Source organism: Heterodontus francisci, chromosome 11, assembly GCF_036365525.1.
Source record: "Heterodontus francisci isolate sHetFra1 chromosome 11, sHetFra1.hap1, whole genome shotgun sequence".
NCBI lineage: Eukaryota > Metazoa > Chordata > Chondrichthyes > Heterodontiformes > Heterodontidae > Heterodontus > Heterodontus francisci.
Window position 1 is genome coordinate 95,061,746 of NC_090381.1, and position 23,325 is coordinate 95,085,070.

Here is a 23,325-nt window from a genome sequence, read left to right on the forward strand (position 1 = left end):
ATTTTTAGCTAGTTTTACTGTTTCTTTTAAACACCACTTGCAGTATTTCTTTTCCTTTCTATCCTGGAGTCTTGCTTAGTCTGTTCATTTTTTTAAAACTCCCATTTGTAAAGTTTGTATTTTACAATGGTTTTCCTTTTTGTAAATTACTATTCCTTTTAGTTATGCTCCTGTATTTCTGCTTTAAGAAGAATCCACACACTGTAAAACCCCCTAAAAACTCCTCCCCCACCCCCCAGTGTTTATTTCAAAAATTTCCTTCATACTTCTTCTCTCACAATTCATCGTGATTGCCCTGCTTACCTCTTTTTTACTTGGACCACAAACCACTAATTTATCTGTGTGCACCCCTTTCATCAACACGAATTCTCCTGAATCCCAACCTTCCTTCTCAAACTTTTCAGCACCTTTGAACAGATTGGGGCTTTTTTTCTTTAGAAAAGAGAAGACGTAGAGAGGTGACCTGATAGAAGTCTTGAAAATTATGAATGGGTTAAACAGGGGAGACTTGTGGGAGAATCCAAAACTAGGGGGCATAAATACAAGATATGTTACTAATAAATCCAATAAGGAAATAAGAAGAAATTATTTACTCAGAGAGTGATCAGAATGTGGAACTCACTAGCACAGGAAATAGTTGAGGCTTAGATGCTTTCAAAAGAAAACTAGATGAGTGCGGGACAGAAAAGGGAATAGAAAGGCTGATATTAGGTAACTGGAATGGGAGGAGACTAGTGTTGAGCATATACATCAGCATTGACTAGATGAGCCAAATGGCTTGTTTGTGTGCTGTATAATCATTGTAATTCTGTGTAAATTTTTTTACCTACCTGCTACTACAGCCCCTTTTACAGTCACCATTATAAAACTATCAAAACCAGTTTCCTCATCTTTCCTTAATATGTCATACCTTCCCAAAACTGAAATGTTACTCCCCAAACTACAACCTCTGACTGGCACTTCTTGAACCCTACAGTTTCACTTCAGTGAAGAAAGTGACACAATCACAAATATACAGCTCTCAAGTATTTTTATTGTATGATTTATATGAGATTCATTCAAATTATATTCACTAATTCATACATATTACACAAAAATTGTGCTATATTTAAACACACAGTAAAACATATTTAAATTGTATTGGATCTGCAGGTGCTGCAGTGAGCAAACATTTAACACCTTATTTTATTTATTTAGAGATACAGCGCTGAAACAGGCCCTTCGGCCCACCAAGTCTGTGCCGACCATCAACCACCCATTTAATACTAATCTTACATTAATCCCATCACCCTCGAAAAAACAAAGGTGACCGCGGTGACTGCAACAACTACCGTGGAATCTCCCTGCTCAGCGTAGTGGGGAAAGTCTTTGCTCGAGTCGCTCTAAACAGGCTCCAGAAGCTGGCCGAGTGCGTCTACCCTGAGGCACAGTGTGGCTTTCGTGCAGAGAGATCGACCATTGACATGCTGTTCTCCCTTCGTCAGATACAGGAGAAATGCCTTGAACAACAGATGCCCCTCTACATTGCTTTCATTGATCTCACCAAAACCTTTGACCTCGTCAGCAGACATGGTCTCTTCAGACTACTAGAAAAGATTGGATGCCCACCAAAGCTATTAAGTATCATCACCTCATTCAATGACAATATGAAAGGCAGAATTCAACATGGTGGCTCCTCATCAGAGCCCTTTCCTATCCTGAGTGGCGTGAAACTGGGCTGTGTTCTCGCGCCCACACTTTTTGGGATTTTCTTCTCCCTGCTGCTTTCACATGCGTTCAAGTCCTCTGAAGAAGGAATTTTCCTCCACACAAGATCAGGGGGCAGGTTGTTCAACCTTGCCTGTCTAAGAGCGAAGTCCAAAGTACGGAAAGTCCTCATCAGGGAACTCCTCTTTGCTGATGATGCTGCTTTAACATCTAACACTGAAGAGTGCCTGCAGAGTCTCATCGACAGGTTTGCGGCTGCCTGCAATGAATTTGGCCTAACCATCAGCCTCAAGAAAACGAACATCATGGGGCAGGACATCAGAAATGCTCCATCCATCAATATTGGCAACCACGCTCTGGAAGTGGTTCAAGAGTTCACCTACCTAGGCTCAACTATCACCAGTAACCTGTCTCTAGATGCAGAAATCAACAAGTGCATGGGAAAGGCTTCCACTGCTATGTCCAGATTGGCCAAGAGAGTGTGGGAAAATTGCGCACTGACACGGAACACAAAAGTCCAAGTGTATCAAGCCTGTGTCCTCAGTACCTTGCTCTATGGCAGCGAGGCCTGGACAACGTATGTCAGCCAAGAGCGACGTCTCAATTCATTCCACCTTCGCTGCCTCCGGAGAATACTTGGCATCAGGTGGCAGGACCATATCTCCAACACAGAAGTCCTCGAGGCAGCCAACATCCCCAGCTTATACACACTACTGAGTCAGCGGCGCTTGAGATGGCTTGGCCATGTGAGCCGCATGGAAGATGACAGGATCCCCAAGGACACATTGTACAGCGAGCTCGCCACTGGTATCAGACCCACTGGCCGTCCATGTCTCCGCTTTAAAGACGTCTGCAAACGCGACATGAAATCCTGTGACATTGATCACAAGTTGTGGGAGTCAGTTGCCAGCGTTCGCCAAAGCTGGCGGGCAGCCATAAAGGCGGGGCTAAAGTGTGGCGAGTCGAAGAGAATTAGTAGTTGGCAGGAAAAAAGACAGAGGCGCAAGGGGAGGGCCAACTGTGTAACAGCCCCGACAAACAAATTTTTCTGCAGCACCTGTGGAAGAGCCTGTCACTCTAGAATTGGCCTTTATAGCCACTCCAGGCGCTGCTCTACACACCACTGACCACCTCCAGGTGCTTACCCATTGTCTCTCGAGATAAGGAGGCCAAAGAGAGACATTAATCCCATATTCCCGACCACATCCCCACAATTCTCCTACCACCTACCGACACTAGGAGCAATTTTCAATGGCCAATTTACCTATCAACCTGCAAGTCTTTGGCTGTGGGAGGAAACCAGAGCGCCCGGCGGAAACCCACACGGTCACAGGGAGAACTTGCAAACTCCACACAGGCAGTACCCAGAAACAAACCCGGGTCGCTGGAGCTGTGAAGCTGCGGTGCTAGCCACTGCGCCACTGTGCTGCCCTATTAACAAATGGGGATTTCTCCCTAACATTATGTAAAAGGCTGCTGTAACCTTCACCCCTTTCAGCAATCCTGAAGAGCTAGTTATCCTCTTTATTCACAGTGAACTTTCAGCAAATGATAGAAACTTTTCAACTGACTGGAACTAGCCAAAGCTTCATTAAACCAACAAGCAATGAAAATCCATGATGTCCTCAAAGACATTCTTTTCTCCAAATCAGGTGGTGCAAAGATTGTTCAACAGTGTTTATGTATTTAAATAATTGAATTGCTAACTGAATGGAAGTGTAAGCGTCTCAATGATATTGGGAATTGCAGTTTTAAAAAACACACCCTCTGTTGTCGAAAAGGTACTTCTGAAATCTGTTCATTATCAAAAACAAGCTTGAAAAACAAGCTTGGATGTTGCACCAATAATACACACCTGTTGGAACTCCTAGGTGGTTATTAAAGCAAATGTGCCAATATTGGAGTGTCACCAAACAGCAGTAATGTGAACACTGGATCTTGTAGTTAGCTAGCCTCCTCCCTTCCCCCTCTCCCCCATCCTCTCTGCACCCTCTATTATATGAACACATCTATATTTTATTTTTTTTGTAGAAACTGAACTTCCTAAGTTTTTAAGAACAAGCTGCAAAAGGTAATTCCTATGCTATCCCAAATAGGCAAGACTCATTTAAATTTTTCAGTAAGTTCAATTGTGGCATTTCACCAGAGTAACAAAGAAATGGCACCGTTTGTGGCAGCATCAAACAATTGACCATTGGTTTCACTGCTCATGATTTGCCATCATGCTCGCTGTTGTCTATTCTAATTAGAAATGCAGGAAAATATGGAGGAAGTTATAAGTGGTGGAATGAGTGCACTAGATGCTGAAATTTAAGACGTGCATTGCTGATCCTGCCATTGAACGAAAATCTAGGCCAGTATTAGAAATATTATACGAGTGAACCCCTGTATCTTTCAGTATTAGTAAAATGTGTAACATCTTTATCTTGTATCAGTATTGGGTTGAATTGGCACCATTCGTTACATTTGCACTTACCATAGACTTTTCATCAGCTTTTGCACTGGAAGTTCCTGTCAGCCAACTAGCAATAAACACGGAGCCCTCGACAGAGCATCTGGGACCTGTGTGAGAATAAGAAACTCTGTATCTCCTTAACCAATCAGCTTCAAGAATCCTTAATAAGCAGTGGAGTGTCTGAACTAGAAAGTGTCAGAATATATAATTCAATCTCAAATCAGGTACAGGCAGTGAAATAAAGAGAGGGAAAAGAAGGTTAGATTAAGATACATGAAAAGTTTTTTTTTAATTTCATTTCTTAAAATTTCCAACAATAATTAAAATCTGAAGGAATGAGACTCCACTCTTGTAAAAGTTAATTCTCAGAGCCAGAGAGGTTGTTTGGCAGTAATTAAGGTTTATCATGCCTTTAAAAGGGTACTTATCCCAGATGTGGACAAGTCCTTTCTTATGGCAAGTTTAGTGTGCGTCTTTTAGCTCATTCCATATATTTCAATGATGAATTTCTTGGCAAAATACCAATATCGTGCAGCTTCTGGAGCAGAAGAGCATCTCTGACAGCAATTTCCTGATTTCTGCAGTGAACTGTGCATGTGCAGTTGCTCGAAATTGCTATCTGGTTTACATACTAATAATGATGACCACTGTTAGCCTCACTGTTATTTTTACTACAAAATCTGGCCCATTGTGTTATATTGTTTCAGTAACTTTACAGCATAAATGAACAGTGAAATATTGTTGGGTTTTGGCTGCAGAAGGATTCTGGTAAATATTCTATATAATTTTTAATGAATTATTGATAGTTTTATGCCATTGAGTGGTCAAACTATTTTACTCAGGACCAAGAGTATCTGAGAAAGTTAGTGTTATTGCTTTTTGTGAAGTTTAAAACCAGATCGGAGGCCTGGCAGTTTCAAAAAGAGCTAGAATCATGGCTTGAGTTCTAATGTTTGCCGTGCTAGTGATAAAAAATGGACAAGTTTAACAACCAATAGCTTCACATCATAAGATACAGATATAAGTGGAAAATGGACTTTCACTATAACTGCAGACTGTTGTTGCCTGATTTACATTTTCGAAATTTCCAAATGGTTGACTGAAAAACTGGATGGTCTCATCCAGCTGGATGGCAGCTTTAGAGGACGGAGATTTCCATCCCATCAGTTTAAACTGGATTGAAGTCTGGTTTCTTTATCAGTGATTCAATTTCCTCCGATTGCTGCATTGCATAGCTAAAGGCAGCCATTGAAGCTTTAATATGCTATGCACAGAATGGTTGGTTACGGCTTAGTGCCAATGATTCCACACTTGAGAATTTTGGTCAGGAGGAGGTGCCAATCAGAGCGTAGGTAATTCCTCAAAGGGAAGGAGAGGAAATTGTAGTGTGAGTCACCATGGAATTCTTCTGGGCATACCCAAACAGCCATTCAAATATAGCAGTGGCAGAAAACCAAGGGCAGATTGCCTGCCACAGCTGTGAGACTCTGCAAGGCATGAGACAGAGAAAGTGGGAATATATTTTAAAAGGCTGGCTGAGCAGGTAAGTGTTTAAATGTAAAGAGGATTAAGCTGGCAGCATTGACAGTTTTAAAGGTTTAAAAATCATACAAAATTTAACAGGTGTTCAAAAATCACTGGTTTGTAAAGAGTAATAGAATTGTATTAAATGAATTAATGCCACTGCTAAAATGTTAGTGCACCTCAAATGAATACCAGACAGGTGGCAGTAATATGAGATCATAATTGTCTTTAAATTAATTTCATTTTCTGTGTGCTTTTGCTTTCTTTTGCCAATTGTTAATGTAGTAATGTTAAAATCTACTGTGGTTCTTGATTATAATCTTTTTCTAAGGCTGTTTCACATCTCTTTGGAACAGGCACAAGTTCTCAAGTAAAGATTGTTGGTACATTTATACTGCAACTGTGGAGTAGTTTTCATTTTTTCAAATTACATTATAGCTTCAGAGGAACTTGGAACTTTCACATTGCATGGATTACAATGTGCTCACAGAGTCTGTTGTCCTACTGACATTATATAATCTTTACCCAGAGGTTATTTAAAAATGCTTGAAAATACAGACCCTCCTACCCAAGCTGTGCCTATTTAAAAATCAACTGCTGAAATTGCTCGCTATAGTATAACAGCACCTCAAACTTTTCTCATTTAAAATAATATTTTTAAAATATTTTGGTAGCAGCTTTTTATTTTTTGTACACAATAGTTAATTTCAGTCATACTATTTTCTTATAATTATTCATGCACTAACTACAATAACATATCACATCAGAGTTACAGTTTGCTTTAAATTAATATATCGCTGTAGACTGCTGTTTTTTCTATCAGCCCCCATAGAACAGGAGCCTGGGATTTAGATACAATTACAATAACCTTGTGACAGAATTATCCTGCTCTAAGCCACATCTTTGTAACATGCAAAGAAGCTACATGACACGCATCTATACTTCAGTTTGTAAGTATCCAAAATTTTTGCATAGGTCTTTTTTCTTAAGGTTACTTCAAATTAGTCTGTTCTGGACAGAATCAGTTTTCAAAGATTCATGCTGCAGTTCAAATGGTTACGAAAAACTATTTCATAATATGAAGGACAAGTTATGAAAGCTGCTGAACTCAATTGATGTCTAGCTGATCACCTATTTAAATATGTTATGAAATGCATTTCGTAAACACCACTGACAACGAAAATAGAAAATTGAAATCTGCTTAAGATAGAAACCTCTTAGGCATCATAATCCCTGAATAGAATGCTTAAAGGTACTTAGGGAAATCCGTGAGGTATTTAACGGTACAAGAACTCTGTTTGTTCATAGCTACACAAGGTGCAGACAAACTATCAGACGTTTTCACACCAAGTGAGGATCTACAAGACAAAGCAACATGTGTGATATGGGAGCACTCGATAACCTAATTGCTAACACGGTTTATCTGCAAGCCAGAAAAAGTGTGGATGGAGATATCGAGAAAATGCGAAAGAGGCGAAAAAGTTTGGCTTTACCAAGCCATCAGCAAAGTGTTTTAGTGAGGCAAAATATCAGCATTGTATATGAGAATGTGTGTGAACAACAACCAATTGGCAGGAAGTTGTTTCATCAGTTTACAGCAACAGTCCCTGAATATCAAGTTGCTGTTGATTTTGTAAATGAAGTTACCAACTTTTATCTGGCTGAAAATGGGGTAAAGAATAACCTGCGGCAGAACATTGTGACTAACTTTCTGAAATCTGATTCTAAAAATTACCTCTCCTTCCTCAGCCAAGAACTGGCTGATAAATGTAAAGATGCAGCAGAAAAGGACTTGGAGGAACTCCTGGCTCTGGCTCAATCAGAATCTCAAAGGTTCCTCATGGGACAACCTTTCCAAGACTTTCAAAACAGTCCATTTTTTACCAAGTACTTGCAATGGAAGACCTATGAACGGCAGCCTATAACTGATAAGTACTTTTATCAATTCAGAGTTTTAGGCAAAGGGGGATTCGGAGAGGTAAGATCTCTATTTTGTAGAATTTAATGGGAAGAATTTTTGATTTTCGTCTGAGGAGGGAAGGAGTGAAAATTGGCATCAGCATGTGGCATGCTGGGTGGCCAGCACATTTCCACCTCTGGGACATTTTTGTTCTGGGATGAGCAGGGGGGTGACAACTACCTCCCCACAAGCAGTGGATAGCCTGTGAGGACAATAAAATAGCCTACTAGGGCCACTCAGCAGAAGCTGACTAGAATTTTCCAGTCGGCTTGTGGCCCCCCCCACAGAGGCCGAAATATGGCCAGGGGTTGGAGGTGGCCTCCCGGCGGCAGACTGAGGGGGTTGGGGGCTAGGCAGCACTCCATCCTGCTAGGGACCCCCCACCCCCCTCCCAGCACCTGCCATGGCTATCAGGCGACAGCTGCGGCCGCTGGCTGTCCAGTGGAGAGGTTGCCCCTCTAAGATGACAGCCTGGCAGCTGTGGCCTTTTTTGATTGAAAATTATTTGGCTTCTCTTGAGGGAAGCTCCATCGTGAGGCACCCTTTCTCTCTACAGGCATTGGCAGTGCTGACCTTGGACGGTGGGGCTGCCGATGTGTCAATGCTGGAGGACATCCTATTGACTCTCCATCCTTGGGAGCCAGCCCGCTGTCCTTAATTGGGCAGTGAGTGCGCTCCCTGGCCACTAATTGACCATCCCAACTGAAATCACATCAGGCGTCTGACATTCACACGATGCAGGTTCCGGAAATTCATCATATATCAGGGTCCCAACCCCGGTACAAAAATTCTGCCAAAGTCTTGAAAAAAATAATTATCGAGCAATTTGTTTCAAAATAATTATTTTTCGAGTAAGTAAATGAGGCATCTTAGCATTTAGATATGTTCAATCAAATGAAAGGATATACAACAAACAATATTTTTATTTGTTGTCATAAGTATTGTTTATCCTTTTGGATTTGCGCGAGAATTGTCTAAAGTTTAAATTAAATGGATTAAGAGATATTATTGTTTTAATTAAAAGTGTCAAACTTTGCCTGGTTCAGGTGTGTGCTATACAAGTGAAAATAAGTGGCAAAATGTATGCCTGTAAACAGTTAGACAAGAAGCGACTGAAAAAGAAGCATGGGGAGGACATGGCCCTCCTTGAGAAGGAAATCTTGGAAAAGGTGAACAGTCGATTTATTGTCAATCTAGCCTACGCTTATGAGAACAAGAACTACCTCTGCTTGGTCATAACCTTGATGAATGGAGGAGATCTAAAATTTCATATTTACAACATTGGAGCAAAAGGAATCGAAATGAACCGTACAATATTTTACACAGCCCAGATTACCTGTGGAATCTTACACCTGCACTCGATGAATATTGTGTACCGTGACATGAAACCTGAGAACATCCTCCTGGATAACAATGGCAACTGCAGGCTCTCAGATTTGGGCCTTGCAGTCCAAGTGAAGGAAGACAAAGCCATTAACCATACTGTAAGTACAAACGGGCACAGTAGACACACGGGCACATACAAAATTATTATGGTCTAGAAATTTGTAAATCTCATCATGCCATCGGGTAAAATCCAATTACAAATATGCCAATAAAGTACTTATTTTATTGTTATGTTAGCAGATTAGAGAAATTCACTAATTATATTGCTGGAATTAGTTTGACTTCTTCAGTGTAATTCTGTTGTAAAATCCACATTATCCTGGATTTTGAAATGGGAATAGGAGTAAGTTGGGTAGCAACTTCCCACATCCACACACTTGCACTGCAATGTGGAAATCAGGAAGTTGCTGTCAGATTTGCCCTGTTCCTTCACAAGCTGCACTATACTGGTACCTCACCGATAGATTTGGTATGTAAACACATGAAGGCCGTGATGTTGCGGTGCATACCCATGGATAATAAACACACTAAAAGAATTTAGATTTTGCCCATTCAAGTGTAAGTGAATTCTTAACAGTGTGGTAAGTCTTATCTATTTTCAAAATAACCTTGTTCATAGGGTGTGAGTGTCACTAGTAAGGCCAGCTTTTGTTGCCTATCCCTATTTGTCCTTGACAAGGTGGGGGTGAGCCGCTTTCTTGAACTTCTGCAGGTCATGTGGTATAGGTACACCCACAGTGTTGTTCGGGAGGGAGTTCCAGGATTTTGACCCAGCGACAGTGAAGAAATGGCGATATAGTTCCAAGTCAGGATAGTGTGTGGCTTGGAGGGGAACTTGCAGGACATGGTGTTCCCATGTGCCATTTGCCCTTGTACATCTGGGTGGTAGAGGTCGCCGGTTTGGTAGGTGCTGTTGAAGGAGCCTTGGCGAGTTGCTGCAGTGCATCTTGTATATGGTGCAGACTGCTACCATTGTACACCTGTGGTGGAAGGAGTGAATGTTTAAGGTAGTGAATGGGGTGCTGCTCAAGTGGGCCATTTTGTCCTGGATGATGTCGAGCTTCTTGAGTGTTGTTTTGATGCACTCATTCAGGCAAGTGGAGAGTATTCCATCACACTCCTGACTTGTGTAGTGGACAGGCTTTTGGAAGTCAGGAGGTGAGTTACTCACCACAGAATTCCCAGTCTCTGACCTGTTCTTGTAGACACAGTATTTATGTGGCTGGTCCAGTTAAGTTTCTGGTCAATGGTGATCCCCCACGTTGTTGGTGGTGTTGTATTCAGTGATGGTAATCCTATTGAATGTCAAGAGGAGATGGTTAGATTCTCTCTTGTTGGAGATGGTCATTGCCTGGCACTTATGTGATGCAAATGTTACTTGCCACTTAACAACCCAAGCCTGAATGTTGTCCAGGTCTTGCTACAAGTGGGCATGGACTGCTTCAGTATCTGAGGAGTAGCAAATGGTACTGAACAATGTGCAATCATCCGCAAACATCCCCATTTCTGACCTGATAATAGAGGGATGTTCATTGATGAAGCAGCTGAATGGTTGGGCCGAGGACACTACCCAGAGGAACTGCTGCAGCGATGCCCTGGGGCTGAGATGATTGGCCTCCAACAAGCACAACCATCTCCCTTTGTGCAAGGTATGCCTCCAACCAATGGAGAGTTTTCCCCGTGATTCCCATTGACTCCAGTTTTGCTAGGGCTCCTTGATGCCATACTTGGTCAAATGCTGCCTTAATGACAAGGGCAGTCATTCTCACCTTGCCTCTGGAGTTCAGCTCTTTTTTCCATATTTGGATCAAGGCTGTAATGAGGTCTGGAACTGAGTGGCCCTGGTGGAACCCATATTGTGTGCCGGTGAGTAGGTTATTGTTGAGTAAGTGCCATGATAGCACTGTCAATGAAAACTTCCATCACTCATTTGATCATTGAGAGTAAACTGATGGGGTGGTAATTGGCTGGATTGGATTTGTCCTGCTTTTTGTGGAAAGGACATACCTGGGCAATTTTCCACATTGTTGGGTAGACACCAGGATTGTAGTTGTACTGAAACAGCTTGGCTTGGGGCATGGCTAGTTCTTGAGCACAAGTTGTCAGTACTACAACCGGGATGTTGTCAGGATTCATAGCCTTTACTGTATCCAGTGCCTTCAACCCTTTCTCATATAATGGAGAATGAATCGAAATGGCTGAAAATGAGCAACTGTGATGCTGAGGACCTCAGGAGGAGGCCGAGATGGATCATCCAGTTGGTATTTCTGGCTGAAGATAGTTGAAAATACTTCAGTTTGCCTTTTGCACAGATGTGCTGGGCACCCCCATCGTTGAGGATGGGGATATTTGTGGAGCCTCCTCCTCTGGTTAGTTGTTTAATTGTCCACCACCATTCATGACTGGATGTGGCAGGACTGCAGAGCTTTGATCTGATCCACTGGTTGTAGGATCACTTTCTCTGTCTATCACATGCTGCTTCTGCTGTTTGGCATGCAATTAGTCCTGTGTTGTATCTTCACCAGGTTGGCACCTCAGCCTGGTGCTGCTCCTGACATGCTCTCCTACACTCCTCACTGAACCAGGGTTGATCCTCTGGCTTGATGGTAATGTTAGAGTGAGGGATATGCCAGGTCATGAGGTTACATATTGTGGTTGAATATAATTCTGCTGTGCTAATGGCCCACAGCACCTCATGGATGCCCAGTTTTGAGCTGCTAGATCTGTTCTGAAGCTATCCCAATTAGCAGGGTGGTCGTGTCACTCAACAAAATGGAGGGTATCCTCAATGTGAAGACAGGACTTCGACTCCACAAGGACTATACGGTGGTCACTCCTACCAATACTGTTATGGACAGATGCATCTGCGGCAGGTAGATTGGTGAGGACAAGTTCAAGCAGCTTTTTCCCTCTTGTTGGTTCTCTCACCACCTGCCACAGGCCCAGTCTGGCAGTTATGTCCTTCAGGACTTGGCCAGCTCAGTCAGTAGTGGTGCTACCCAGCCACTCTTGATGATGGGCATTGAAGGCCCCACCCAGAGTACATTCTGTGTTCTTGCTGCCCTCACTGCTTCTTCCAACTGGTGTTCAACATGGAGGAGTACTGATTCATCAGCTAAGGGAGGGCAGTAGGTGGTAATTAGCAGAGGTTCCCTTGACCATGTTTGACCTGATACCATTAGTCTTCATGGGGTCCGGAGTCAATGTTGAGGAGTCTCAGGGCAACTCCCTCCTTACTGCATACCACTGGGCTGTTTCTGCTGGGGATGGTGATGGAGGAGTCAGGGACTTTGGCTGGAAGGTATGATTTGGTGAATATGACTAGGTCAGGCTGTTGCCTGACTAGTCTGTGGGACTAGTCAAAAGTCCCGACATGTTAGAGAGGAGGACATTGCAGGGCTGACTAGGCAGGGTGTGCCTTTGTCGTGTCCAATGCCTAGGTCGATGCCAGGTAGCCATCCAGTTTTATTCTTCAACTTTTCTGCAGCAGTTTGATATAACTGAGCGGTTTGCTAGGACATTTCAGAGGGCAATTAAGAGTCAACCACATTGCTGTGGGTCTGAGGTCACATGTAGGCCAGAACGGGTAAGAATAGCAGATTTCCTTCCCTAAAGGGCATTAGTGAACCAGATGGGTTTTTATAATATTCTGGTAGTTTCATTTTTTTAATATCCAGATTTATTAATTATTTGAACTTAAGTTCCACCAGCTGCTGTGGCGGGATTTGAACTCACGTCTCCAGAGGATTAGTGTGGGGTCTCTGATTTACAAGTCCAGTAACATTACCACTATGCTACCATTCCCATTAATTAGAAATGGCTTTCTAATTACCATAGGCGGCTGCACAAAAGGCCACTAAAAGTCTGCTGGTAGCTATAAACATAATGAATGGTGACCGCCACACACTCACCGCTGAGCACAATATCCAGATCATTAATGCTATAAATGCAACATTTACTCATTTTTGAGTGACCACAGAGTGACCTCTGCCCTGCCTACCAATACTGTAATAATAAGTAAATAACATTTGTCTTACAAAGTATCAACCAATTTCACGGTTTGAACACTCTTTGTAAATTACTGACAAATTGTATTGAACCCAATTTTAAGAATAACTGTCACAAATTTTATAAAATGTTGCAATCAAATGCGAACTTGATTAAGCTATTCAATAGATATATCTAAAGAATTAATGTTAGATTGTCTGCCATTGATATTTGGAACCCAGGTCATATATTAATTTCAATATGGAAAATTACTGAAATTAGCTTAACTATTTTTGGAATACAGTATTTGGTTTATCGCAGAAAATCCTCTCAATTCCATTTAAGCTTCTACACTTGTGCAAACATAAGTGTCCTTGGTTTCAACTGCAGAACTGTGGACAAAAAAATGAAATTTAACACGTCCCTCATTAATAACTATGTAACATTAATAATGTGCAACATTAATTTGTAGCTCATTGGGTAAGATCTAAAATATTATTAAATTGGTCTCCTTATTTAAAACATGGGAAGTTTAATAGTTAGGTGGAAGTGTGCAACAAAGCAAGAACAATGGCATCATAAATCAGAAAGTGAAGTTTCGGTGGTTTATGCATTAATGAGAGTGCAGAAACTGCACTTCAGGTGATTAATAAAGCCTGAGATGATCTCCCAGGAAGTTGCCTATTCCCATCCTCATGTGGTTTTTAGTAAATAGTAATATTGGGAGAGCTCAGAAACACTGGGGCGACTTTCACAGACCACCCAACCCTCACCGCCCCAACGTCAGGGGTTGTAGTTGGGTGGGGCTGGAAAATGCCTCTGAGAGGCCCGTCATGGGCCTTGGCGCCAGGACGGCCAGCCCCATATTTCCGCCGGTGGCGAGGCCTCGTGGCAACCCCCACCCCCACTCCACCGTTTGGCAAAGGGATCATAATTTAAATATGTTAATTTATTAAAAGTAATTAATTAATTACTTACCCCTCCCACCTTCGGTCCCGGTGCGATATTCGTGCCAATGGCTGCCACTCCCGCGCTTTCGGATTCCTGTCTGTTACGAGGCGGAACACTAGTGGGAAGGGGGGTGCAGGTAAGTTTTCAGGGTGGGGAGGAGGGGCGCCAAACATTTCTGATTGGTCTAGGGGGTGGTGGGAAGGGGTAAAGTTTAAAGTTTATGAACTTTGTGGGGGAGGGGGGAAGGTCAAGAGCACAAGGTAAGTTTTTTTGTGAGGGGAGAGGGCAAGTAATGAATTTAATAATCATTGGGGGTGGGAGAGGGTCGGGATAACTTCATTCAATTTTTTAAAGTCATTTTTCTTTAAAAGTTTAAATTATGTCAGACTCGAAGCCCTTTAAAAATGGCATTAGCACCTGTGCAGTGATGCCTGACGCCGTTGCCGGGGACGGACTGCCCACCCCCTCCATGTCATTGGGGGGGGCACGATCCACCCCGGTCATTTAAATGAGTTGCCGTGTTCAATATCGCGGTGACTCCGCGACGAGCGGTTTGCGCGGGCTGACCACCATGGTTTACATTCAGCCCACTGTCAACTGCATATCTCCTCAGTTCGGAATGATAACTGCATGGCTCATGCAACATTAAAGACTTTTAGTAAAGTAGGACAGAGGAATGAAGATGCTGTGATACTGGATCGGCAATTGCTACTGGTATATGTTGTTGAGCTGGTGGGGCAAGCGAATGAAGAATGGCCAAATTATTGGAATGACAATAGAACCAGGAGGACACGGAGACATGAAAATAAAATATGAGAATCAGAAAACAAGTTATGCACTAAAGGAAACAGAAGAATAATGAGAAAGGGGAAAACACAGAAATAAGTGGTAATCTCCCCCAGTGGCTCAGTGGTATTATGCTGTTACTTTTTATCTCTAATCTTTGCTGGCTTATCTCAGCCAGGGCAATGCTGAGGAATCTGTGTCCCTAGCCTAGAAACAAAACAGCCAGGGTTCCTCATGCTGACTCTTTCCTAGCAATCCATATTGGCACTGTAGTTGAGTGAAGACGGGGCTCAGTTAGGATGGGCCGTATGGTTGAATAACTCACTATCACTGAATCTCTGAATTAATAGAAAAATGGCCTTTTGTGCAAGATCATAGGGGCTACCAATGACCATGGTACTGTTTTCCAGGATAGGTCAGCAGAGGAGAAAGCATATGGGGAGAAACTGACAGTAAAGTTAGAGAAAGGAAAAAGAAATAAAGGTGAAAAGGAACAAATGAAACGGGAAAGAAAGAAGCAAAATGAATAAAAAGAATGAAATAAAGTTAAATATTAGAGTGAAGAGAATTAAAGACTAGAAACATTTTTTGGAATGTGAAACTTGCAACAAATAATGAACTTTGCAAAATAAATGCCAATGCAAATCAATATTAGTCCATCTTATTCTATTTTATTTTTTTTTAACAGCAGTATTTTGGAATTTTAAGTGCAGGTTGATTTTTGCTGCATCTAGTTGCACCCATGACTCATTTTTACTGTTCCAGTTCTAGATTGCACTCTGATTACTGAATTTACTTTTAAGCCTAAATATGGATTTTCAACTGTTTCAGTTTCAATCTTTCAGATTGTGATGCCATCCAAACTTTATTACAATACAGTATTGTAATCACTGCCTAAAACAATAAGTGTACATTAATACAGTATTTCCATGCACAACATTGGTGCATTTTCATTACACCCACATTACAAAGATTGCATCTCACATTATGTAGACTTATGGCACCCAGTTATTGGTAAATAAACAATTTCATTGGGAATATATGGCAAATAAATTTCAATTAGTTTAATAGTCAAACTAATTAGTTTTAATTAGTTTAATTATCTTTTGCATTTATTTATAAACTTGTAAATGAACAATTTTTTTTTACTGCAGGCTGGAACTAATGGTTATATGGCTCCGGAAATCTTAAAAGAAGAAATGTACAAATACCCTGTGGATTGGTTTGCTCTGGGATGCAGCATATATGAAATGATTGCAGGCCGAACACCTTTCAAAGATTACAAAGAGAAGGTCAGTAAAGATGAAGTAAAAAGGAGAACACTGGAAGATGAAGTGAAATATGAGCACCCCAACTTCACAGAGGAGTCAAAAGAAATTTGCAGACTGTTTTTAGCAAAGAACTCAGAAGAACGTTTAGGCTGCAGGTAAGGAGCTTGAAATACATACATCACCACAATGCTACATACTCTGAAATGCAATTAAAACCAGAAATAAGGCATATGTCCATTTCCTGTAGCCAGCTGAGTAAGAGTACTTTCCATTATGTCCATCTGCAACAATATCATTAATATTACATAACATTATTCTTTCCCATTTAGATACTCCTTTGTATCCCAGAGTCACTCATATAATGTGATACAAACAGAAAATGCTGGAAACACTCAGCTGGTCTGCCAGCATCTGTGGAGAGAGAAACAGAGGGCAGGATTTTGGGTTTTGGGTCGGGACCCCACTGTTGGGGTCAAATGGAGGACGCGACCCACACTGGGCTGAATTTTATGGTGGCCCACATACACAGGCCGCGCATCGCCATGCCGCGATGATTTAGCACGCGGCGGCTCTTTTAAAGAGAGTACAAAGTTCAGCCCTGGAACAACGCCCCTCCCCCACTACACTGTACATAAATGTGTGACCTGTCAGGTGCCCCCCCCCACCCCACTGCCACCAATACACAGAAAATAAATGGTAGCCCCGTCCCCCGCCCTGCCCCAAAATACTTAAATTGAATAGTTGGCCTCTTGCCCACCCCCCCACCCCCCACATCTGCACAAAATGGGGAACAGTCACCTTGTAGTGATTTTCCCTGAATTGGACAATTAGTGGCCAGAGGGCTGGCCCACTGTCCAATTAAGGATGGCTGGAGGGCTCTTGAAGCTGGGGGGGCCATTAGGATGCCTTCCAGCACAGGAGGAGCTGCAGCCTGCCATTTCAGATAAGAGAGAGAGGTTGACTCCATCTTAAAGTTCCCTCTCAGTAAATTTTTAAACTTTTAAATTAAAAAATAGCCACAGCTGCTGGACGATCATTGTGGAGGAGCCCCCGGGCTGCTGCTGAGAGGCCACCTTCATGCAGCTGGCTGTTCCTGATGCTGTGGGAGGCCCACAGGCTGATTGGAAAATTTGCTGGCTGTTTGTTTTTTTTCCTCACTTTTCTCTTATTTACTTTTCTTTTGGATGGCAGCTATTCAGGATCCTGCCATTCACACCTCCTCTAGACACATCAGTTTCTTTATTTACTTGTCCTATTACCACTCCCTTTGGCCCTGCACCATGAAACCTTTAGTCATTTAATCCCTCTTGCCCTCCACCCTATCACAGACCTTCCCTGTGCCCAATTGTCAGGCCCCCCCCCACCCCCGGTGCACTGAGAGGCTGCCAAGTATCACTGGGTGGCCTTTCACATCTCCCGGATGCCCACTTGTCACGGGTAAAATACCATGGAGGTGGACGAAGGCCCTTAAGTGGCCACTTAGGGCCTTGATTGGCCTGGGGCAGGCGACCCATTTCTCGCCACCCACCCCCCCTTCCCCGCGGCCCATGTAAAGCGGGGAGGAGGCGGGAGCAGGTCAGGAATGCCTCCCGGAGCTTCCCGCTCAATTTTACGCCACACCCTCACCAGCATCCGGCTCGCTGGGTTGGCGTAAAATTCCGGCCATTGTATTTCCCTGCAAAGTGGACACTGTAAATTCAATTTGATTAAATCGATGACAACATTTACAGTGTTTTCAAATCAATTTTCTGTTTCTTATCCTCTGATCTAATTCATCCATTATTTTAATTATACACACTGCCATAATTTACTGTTTAAATTCACACCATTTCCCATCATTATCCCCACTTGAAATTGGAAAATGGGGTGAAACAGTTGGTGATATCGACCACTGCGTTCTTGCCTGGGCCTCAATCTCTCTCCAACTACCCCTGCAGGGGGCAGTTGACCACTCCTTTCCCAGAGGAGCAGGAGTAAGTCTTTTGTTTTCTTTATTCATTCATGAGATGTGAATGTTGCTGGCTAGGCCAGCATTTATTGCCCATCCTTAATTGCCCTTAAGAAGGTGCTGGTGAACTGCCTTCTTGAACCACTGCAGCCCATGTGGTGTAGTTACACCCAGAGTGCTGTTTGGAAGAGAGTTCCGGGATTTTGACCCAGTAACAGTGATATAGTTGCAACTCAGGATGGTGTGTGGCATGGAGGAGAACTTGCAGGTGGTGGTGTTCCCATGCACCATTTCCCTTTGTCCTTCTAGGTGGTAGAGGTTGGGGGTTTAGAAGCTGCTGTAAAAGGAGGATTGACAAGTTGCTGCAGTGTATCTTGTAGATGGTACACACTGCAGCCACTGTGTGCTGGTGGTGGAGGGATTGAATGTTTAAGGTGGAGGAGGGGTTGCTGATCAAGCGGGTTGATTTGTCTTGAATAGTTTCAAGTTTCTTGAGTGTTGTTGGAGTTGCAGTCATCCAGGCACGTGATGAGTATTCCATCATACTCCTGACCTGTGCCTTGTAGATGGTGGACAGGTTTTGGGGAGTCAGAAAGTGAGTTACTTGCTGCAGAATTCCCAGTCTCTGATCTGCTCTTTTAGCCACAGTATTTATACGGCTGGTCCAGTTAAGTTTCTGATCAATGGTAATTCTCAGGATGTTGATAGTGGGATTCAGCGATGGTAATGCCATTGAACGTCAAGGGGAGATGGTTAGATTCTCTCTTGTTGGAGATGGTAATTGCCTGGCACTTGTATGACATAAATGTTACTTACCACCTATAAGTTCATCACCTTGACTTATTTTTAGGTTCTCTAGTATTGCTGGTATTTCATCCTCTTCCTTTATTGTTAAAATGGATACAATGTATTCATTTAACAAATCTGCTATTTCCTTATTACCCATTATAGTATCAACTACCTTTGTCTTGGATGGGTACACGGGCTGAATTTTACCAGCCCTCCGACATCGGGGGTCGTGACGGGGGGGCCCCGAAAATACATCCGGAAGAGGCCCACCACAGGCCTCGATGCTGGGAAGGCCTTGCCGCATTTTACCAGCGGCAGCGAGGCCTCAGTGTAGCCCTCCTGCTGCTCAGTGGGCCTTCATTTAAATATTAAAATGAATTTAAATACATGCAAAAGCACTTACCTTGTCTCGACGGCCATCCCATGCAGATATTCCAGCCGGTGGCCGGAACTCCTGCACCTTCAGATCTCTGTACAGAGATCCGAGGCGTGACACTGGGCGGTGGAGTGAAATTTTCAGGGTGGGGGGAGCGGGGAAAACTGTTCTGATTGGTTGTGGGGATGGTGGGAAGGGGTTGAGGGACCAAGGTGCTGAAGTTCAGGGGGAAGGTTCGTAATAGCAAAAAGTGTTTTTTTGAGGGAATAGGTTAATTTCTTTACTGAGTACTCAGTGGGGGGGATGGGAGAGGATCTTCAAAGTTAAATTAAAATGTTATTGCCATTTTTATAGGAGTGGAACCTTTAAAAATTTTAAATTAAAGTGAAGGGTTTGAAGCACTTTAAAAATGGCGCCTGCACGGTGGCGCTGGATGCCGTTGCCAGGGACGGAGCAGCTGCCCCCTCTATTTCATCGGAGGCCGGCATTCCATCCCCTCCATGTAAATGAACTGCTGCGCAAAATATCACGGGACTCAGCGGCGCACCACTCACGCGTGTGCCGTGCCTTTTTTCAAGCTTGCTGCCGAGTATGGCGGCGAGCAGATAAAATCCAGCCCCACGTGTGCCCCTACCACTCTTTCTTTTAATATAATTATAAAAACTTTTGCTGTTAGTTTTGCTATCCCTTGCAAGTTTATTTCATATTCCTTTTTGCATCTCTTATTCCATTCATTGCATTTCTTTGTTGCTTTTTATAGTTCTCCTTGACTGCTGGATTCCTCCTTTTCCCTGTCAATATCTGTGGAGCTGGATTCTCAGCTAATCTTCCTTCTTGCCACCACTGTCTTTGTGAACCCTAAGATAAATGTGGCAACAGATCCTGAGCAGCCATAGTTTATTCCCTCAAGTCAGTGAATAGAAAGGAAGGGCCTTGTAGTGGCCTGGATTTTGGCTGTAGCCTTAAAAAACAAAAAATGGAGATATTCTTCTGCAGCAACATTCCTTCCTGTAGGCAGCAGGGATTCCATCAGGAGCCCAACATGCACACCAGATGAATCCTGAAACAGGAAAATACAGCAATGTCACAAGCCCACTATCCTGCCGAGAAGTGGGGCATTTCACCCCAAATCTTCCCCTATATGTCAGCTTGCAATGGATTTATTTTCACCCAACTGGGCATACAAATTTACAATTTGCTTTGCTAACTTTGTCAAAAATTACCACTAATTTTATGCGTCACTTTTTGGAATTCTGTCTTGTGGTATCTTGTGGAGTAGGCCATTTAGCCCCTTGAGCTTGTTCTGCCGTTCAATGAGATCAGTGCTGATCTGCAACCTATCTGTATCTTATTCAACAATTTAAATTATAGCACTGTAAATTGATGTTTGGTGATAGCATAAAATTGATGATAGTAAATCCATTCCATACTGCACCTGAATTTCTTTTCGATGGAAAATGTGCTGCCAATTTGCTATCGCTCATTTTGCACTCTCGCCAAAGATCAATTTTAATCCCTCACATGTTATCATGATGTCTGTTACATGTATATTGGCTGTAATATCCAAAATAGTCGATCACTGGGTACAGATTCCTAAATGGTCCCTTGTTCATGTCCTCATAGCATAACTCTTAACAAGGCAACCTTTACCCCTTTTCAACAAAGGTTAATGGCTGCAATCACCTTCAGCCATTGGTAGGTCACAAAGAAAAATATCTAATTCTATTTTTTCCTTTACATGAGACTGTTAGATAATTAGGCAAATTGACAATATGTTTTCATGAACTTTTCCCAAAACATTCCTCTAATATCTAAGTAATTTGACTGGAACATTGGGTATGGTGACTGGACAAACCAGTACTCAACAATGCACAAAATAAAGGTGTGTATTTTAACATGATTTTCATACCGTACATTTTTTCCAGATTTTCTTTTGTAATTCTGGACTAAATGATAGGTTTGAAGGTTTACAAATCTGATCTCTCTGTGAATGACTTCCTTGGTACTCAGTCAAATCTCCAAATTCTTCCTTCATGGAAGTAAAGGAAATGAAATGCTTACTGATAAAAGTGTACCATAAAAGCTCATCAGGTATCATGACTTCACACCAATTTTTTTCTGAAACTGACCAAATGATGTTTGGTTTGTATAACACCTGAACAATAACAACTGAAAATGTAGGTTAATCATATATTATGTACCATCTTTTCATTTTAGGGGAGACAATGATGATCCTAGAAATCACCCTTTCTTCAAATCAATCAACTTTCAACGGTTAGAAGCTGGACTTATTGATCCTCCTTTTGTCCCAGACCCCTGTACGGTTTATTGTAAGGATATTGGAGACATTGCTGATTTTTCTGAGATCAAAGGTGTTGACATCACTGACCAGGATAAGCAGTTCCACAAGAAATTTTCTACAGGTGCTGTCACCATCCCCTGGCAGGAAGAAATGATTGAATGTGGCCTCTTTGATGAACTCAATGACCCTACCAGGCGAGAGTCAAAGGCATTAGCTAATGACTCTGGGGAGGCAAAATCAGGTGTATGCACAATTCTGTGAAAGAAAAAATGTTTCATCAAACTTTTCCTTATTTTCCTGCACTCTATCCCCTTCAGACTGCCCAGAAGTAGGGATCAGAATTTGCTTCTGTACCTGACCAATAAGACATGCAGATACAGACGCAGACATCAGCTCTCAATCAATATCACCAGTGGAAAAAGATACATGCAGTAATTAACTACTCCACCTGACTTATAGGGAAAGTGGAAACATATATTCTTGGCAGTATAGTTGCAGAGTACAAAAAAAAATTGTAAAAACAATTTTTCTAAAACTTGGCAACTATTATTGTTGTAGTCGCCTGTCAAACTGCAGGGAGTAAATAACAAGAAACATTCAATAGAAGTGGACATGCTCAGATACATTTTCACTTTCTGAGCATGTATATTGCCAATTTCTGTGATGGATAAACAAAAATGTGAAAAAATGATCAAATTTGGGCAAAATTCATAAATTTGAAGGATAACTCAAAACTGCTTAATTTGGATCTTTTTGAGTTCTGCATTTGTTTGCTTTTCATTCCTACATTAAGTATGGGTGAGATATACAGGAAAGGACTTAATTCCATTGAGCAATCTTAACTCTCTTTGATAATTACCTCTTAGCGATTAACAAAATCAGTGTGTTTTGGAGCACAGAATAAAAATGATTACCACAGCTAGGATTCAACCTTGGGTTTTCCAAATGAAAATCCAGTACTCCGCCATAGTATTGTACAATACTTTAGCCATTAGTCACAAGTGGCAAATTGGGAATCCATAAGTGATGAATTGCATTTCTGGTTAGTAAAAAAAGAATAAACAGACATAAAGTCATTGAGATTTCCAATACTCACTTTCACACAGTGAATGCATGTGTACTTTAATCATTTTGTTTGTTTGTTGGTAAAATGGTAAGACAAAGAGCAAAGTGAGCTTGTCTTGTTTGATTGTGGTGAGTGCTTTATTTACTTGGCTACTGAACGGTGATCCTGTTCACTAAATACGTAGACACATATAAGATGCATGTACCCATATTATAGCTGTGATTTTACGGGCCCTCCCCAAGACAGGATCTGAGGCGGGAGAGACACGGAGTATCGTGACAGGTGGCGAGTGGGGGGGAGGGGTCAGAGAGTGGGGGCGGCCGGGCAGAGGGCCTGTCGTCCAGTGATTTTCCCGGGGGTGGGATAGGCTGATGACAACCTTCCCACCAAGAGGCAATGGAGGTCCTTAGGTGGCCTATTAATGGCCAATTAGGGGTCTCTTCTCATAGCCGCTGGGATCTTACCAGCGGTGAGGAGGGCCTCCGTCACGTGGGGATCCATTTTACCTCCCGGGACAGCCCCTCCCCATGGACTGAACGACCACCACCCCCCCCCCCTCCCCCCGCACACACATACACCGGGGCCTTCCAGACTGGCCCTGACGACCCTGCCTCACCTACCTCTGTTCCAGGATTCACTGCTGGGCGTGGGTCCAAGGCCTCTGCAGTACCGGCAGTGGCCACTGCTCCCAGTGACGCTGCTGATACTGCTGAGTTGCTGGCCCTCTGTGGGCCGGCAGCTCCTGGAGGTGGGATCCTTGTCCCTTTAAAGTGCTAAAGGGTTGGGGATCCCATCTCCTAAAACTTTGAATCAAAAA

At 42.7% G+C, this 23,325-nt stretch overlaps 1 protein-coding gene across 1 annotated transcript; it reads left to right on the forward strand.

The window, feature by feature from the left end:
* Nucleotides 1–7,061: 7,061 nt before the first annotated feature.
* Nucleotides 7,062–21,703, forward strand: LOC137374933 (rhodopsin kinase grk7-a-like). The gene is made up of 4 exons (XM_068041537.1): nucleotides 7,062–7,664; nucleotides 8,693–9,130; nucleotides 15,911–16,182; nucleotides 21,358–21,703. Exons 1-4 carry the CDS (start codon nucleotides 7,062–7,064, stop codon nucleotides 21,701–21,703), a joined length of 1,659 nt encoding a protein of 552 aa, XP_067897638.1.
* The last annotated feature ends 1,622 nt before the right edge of the window (nucleotides 21,704–23,325 follow it).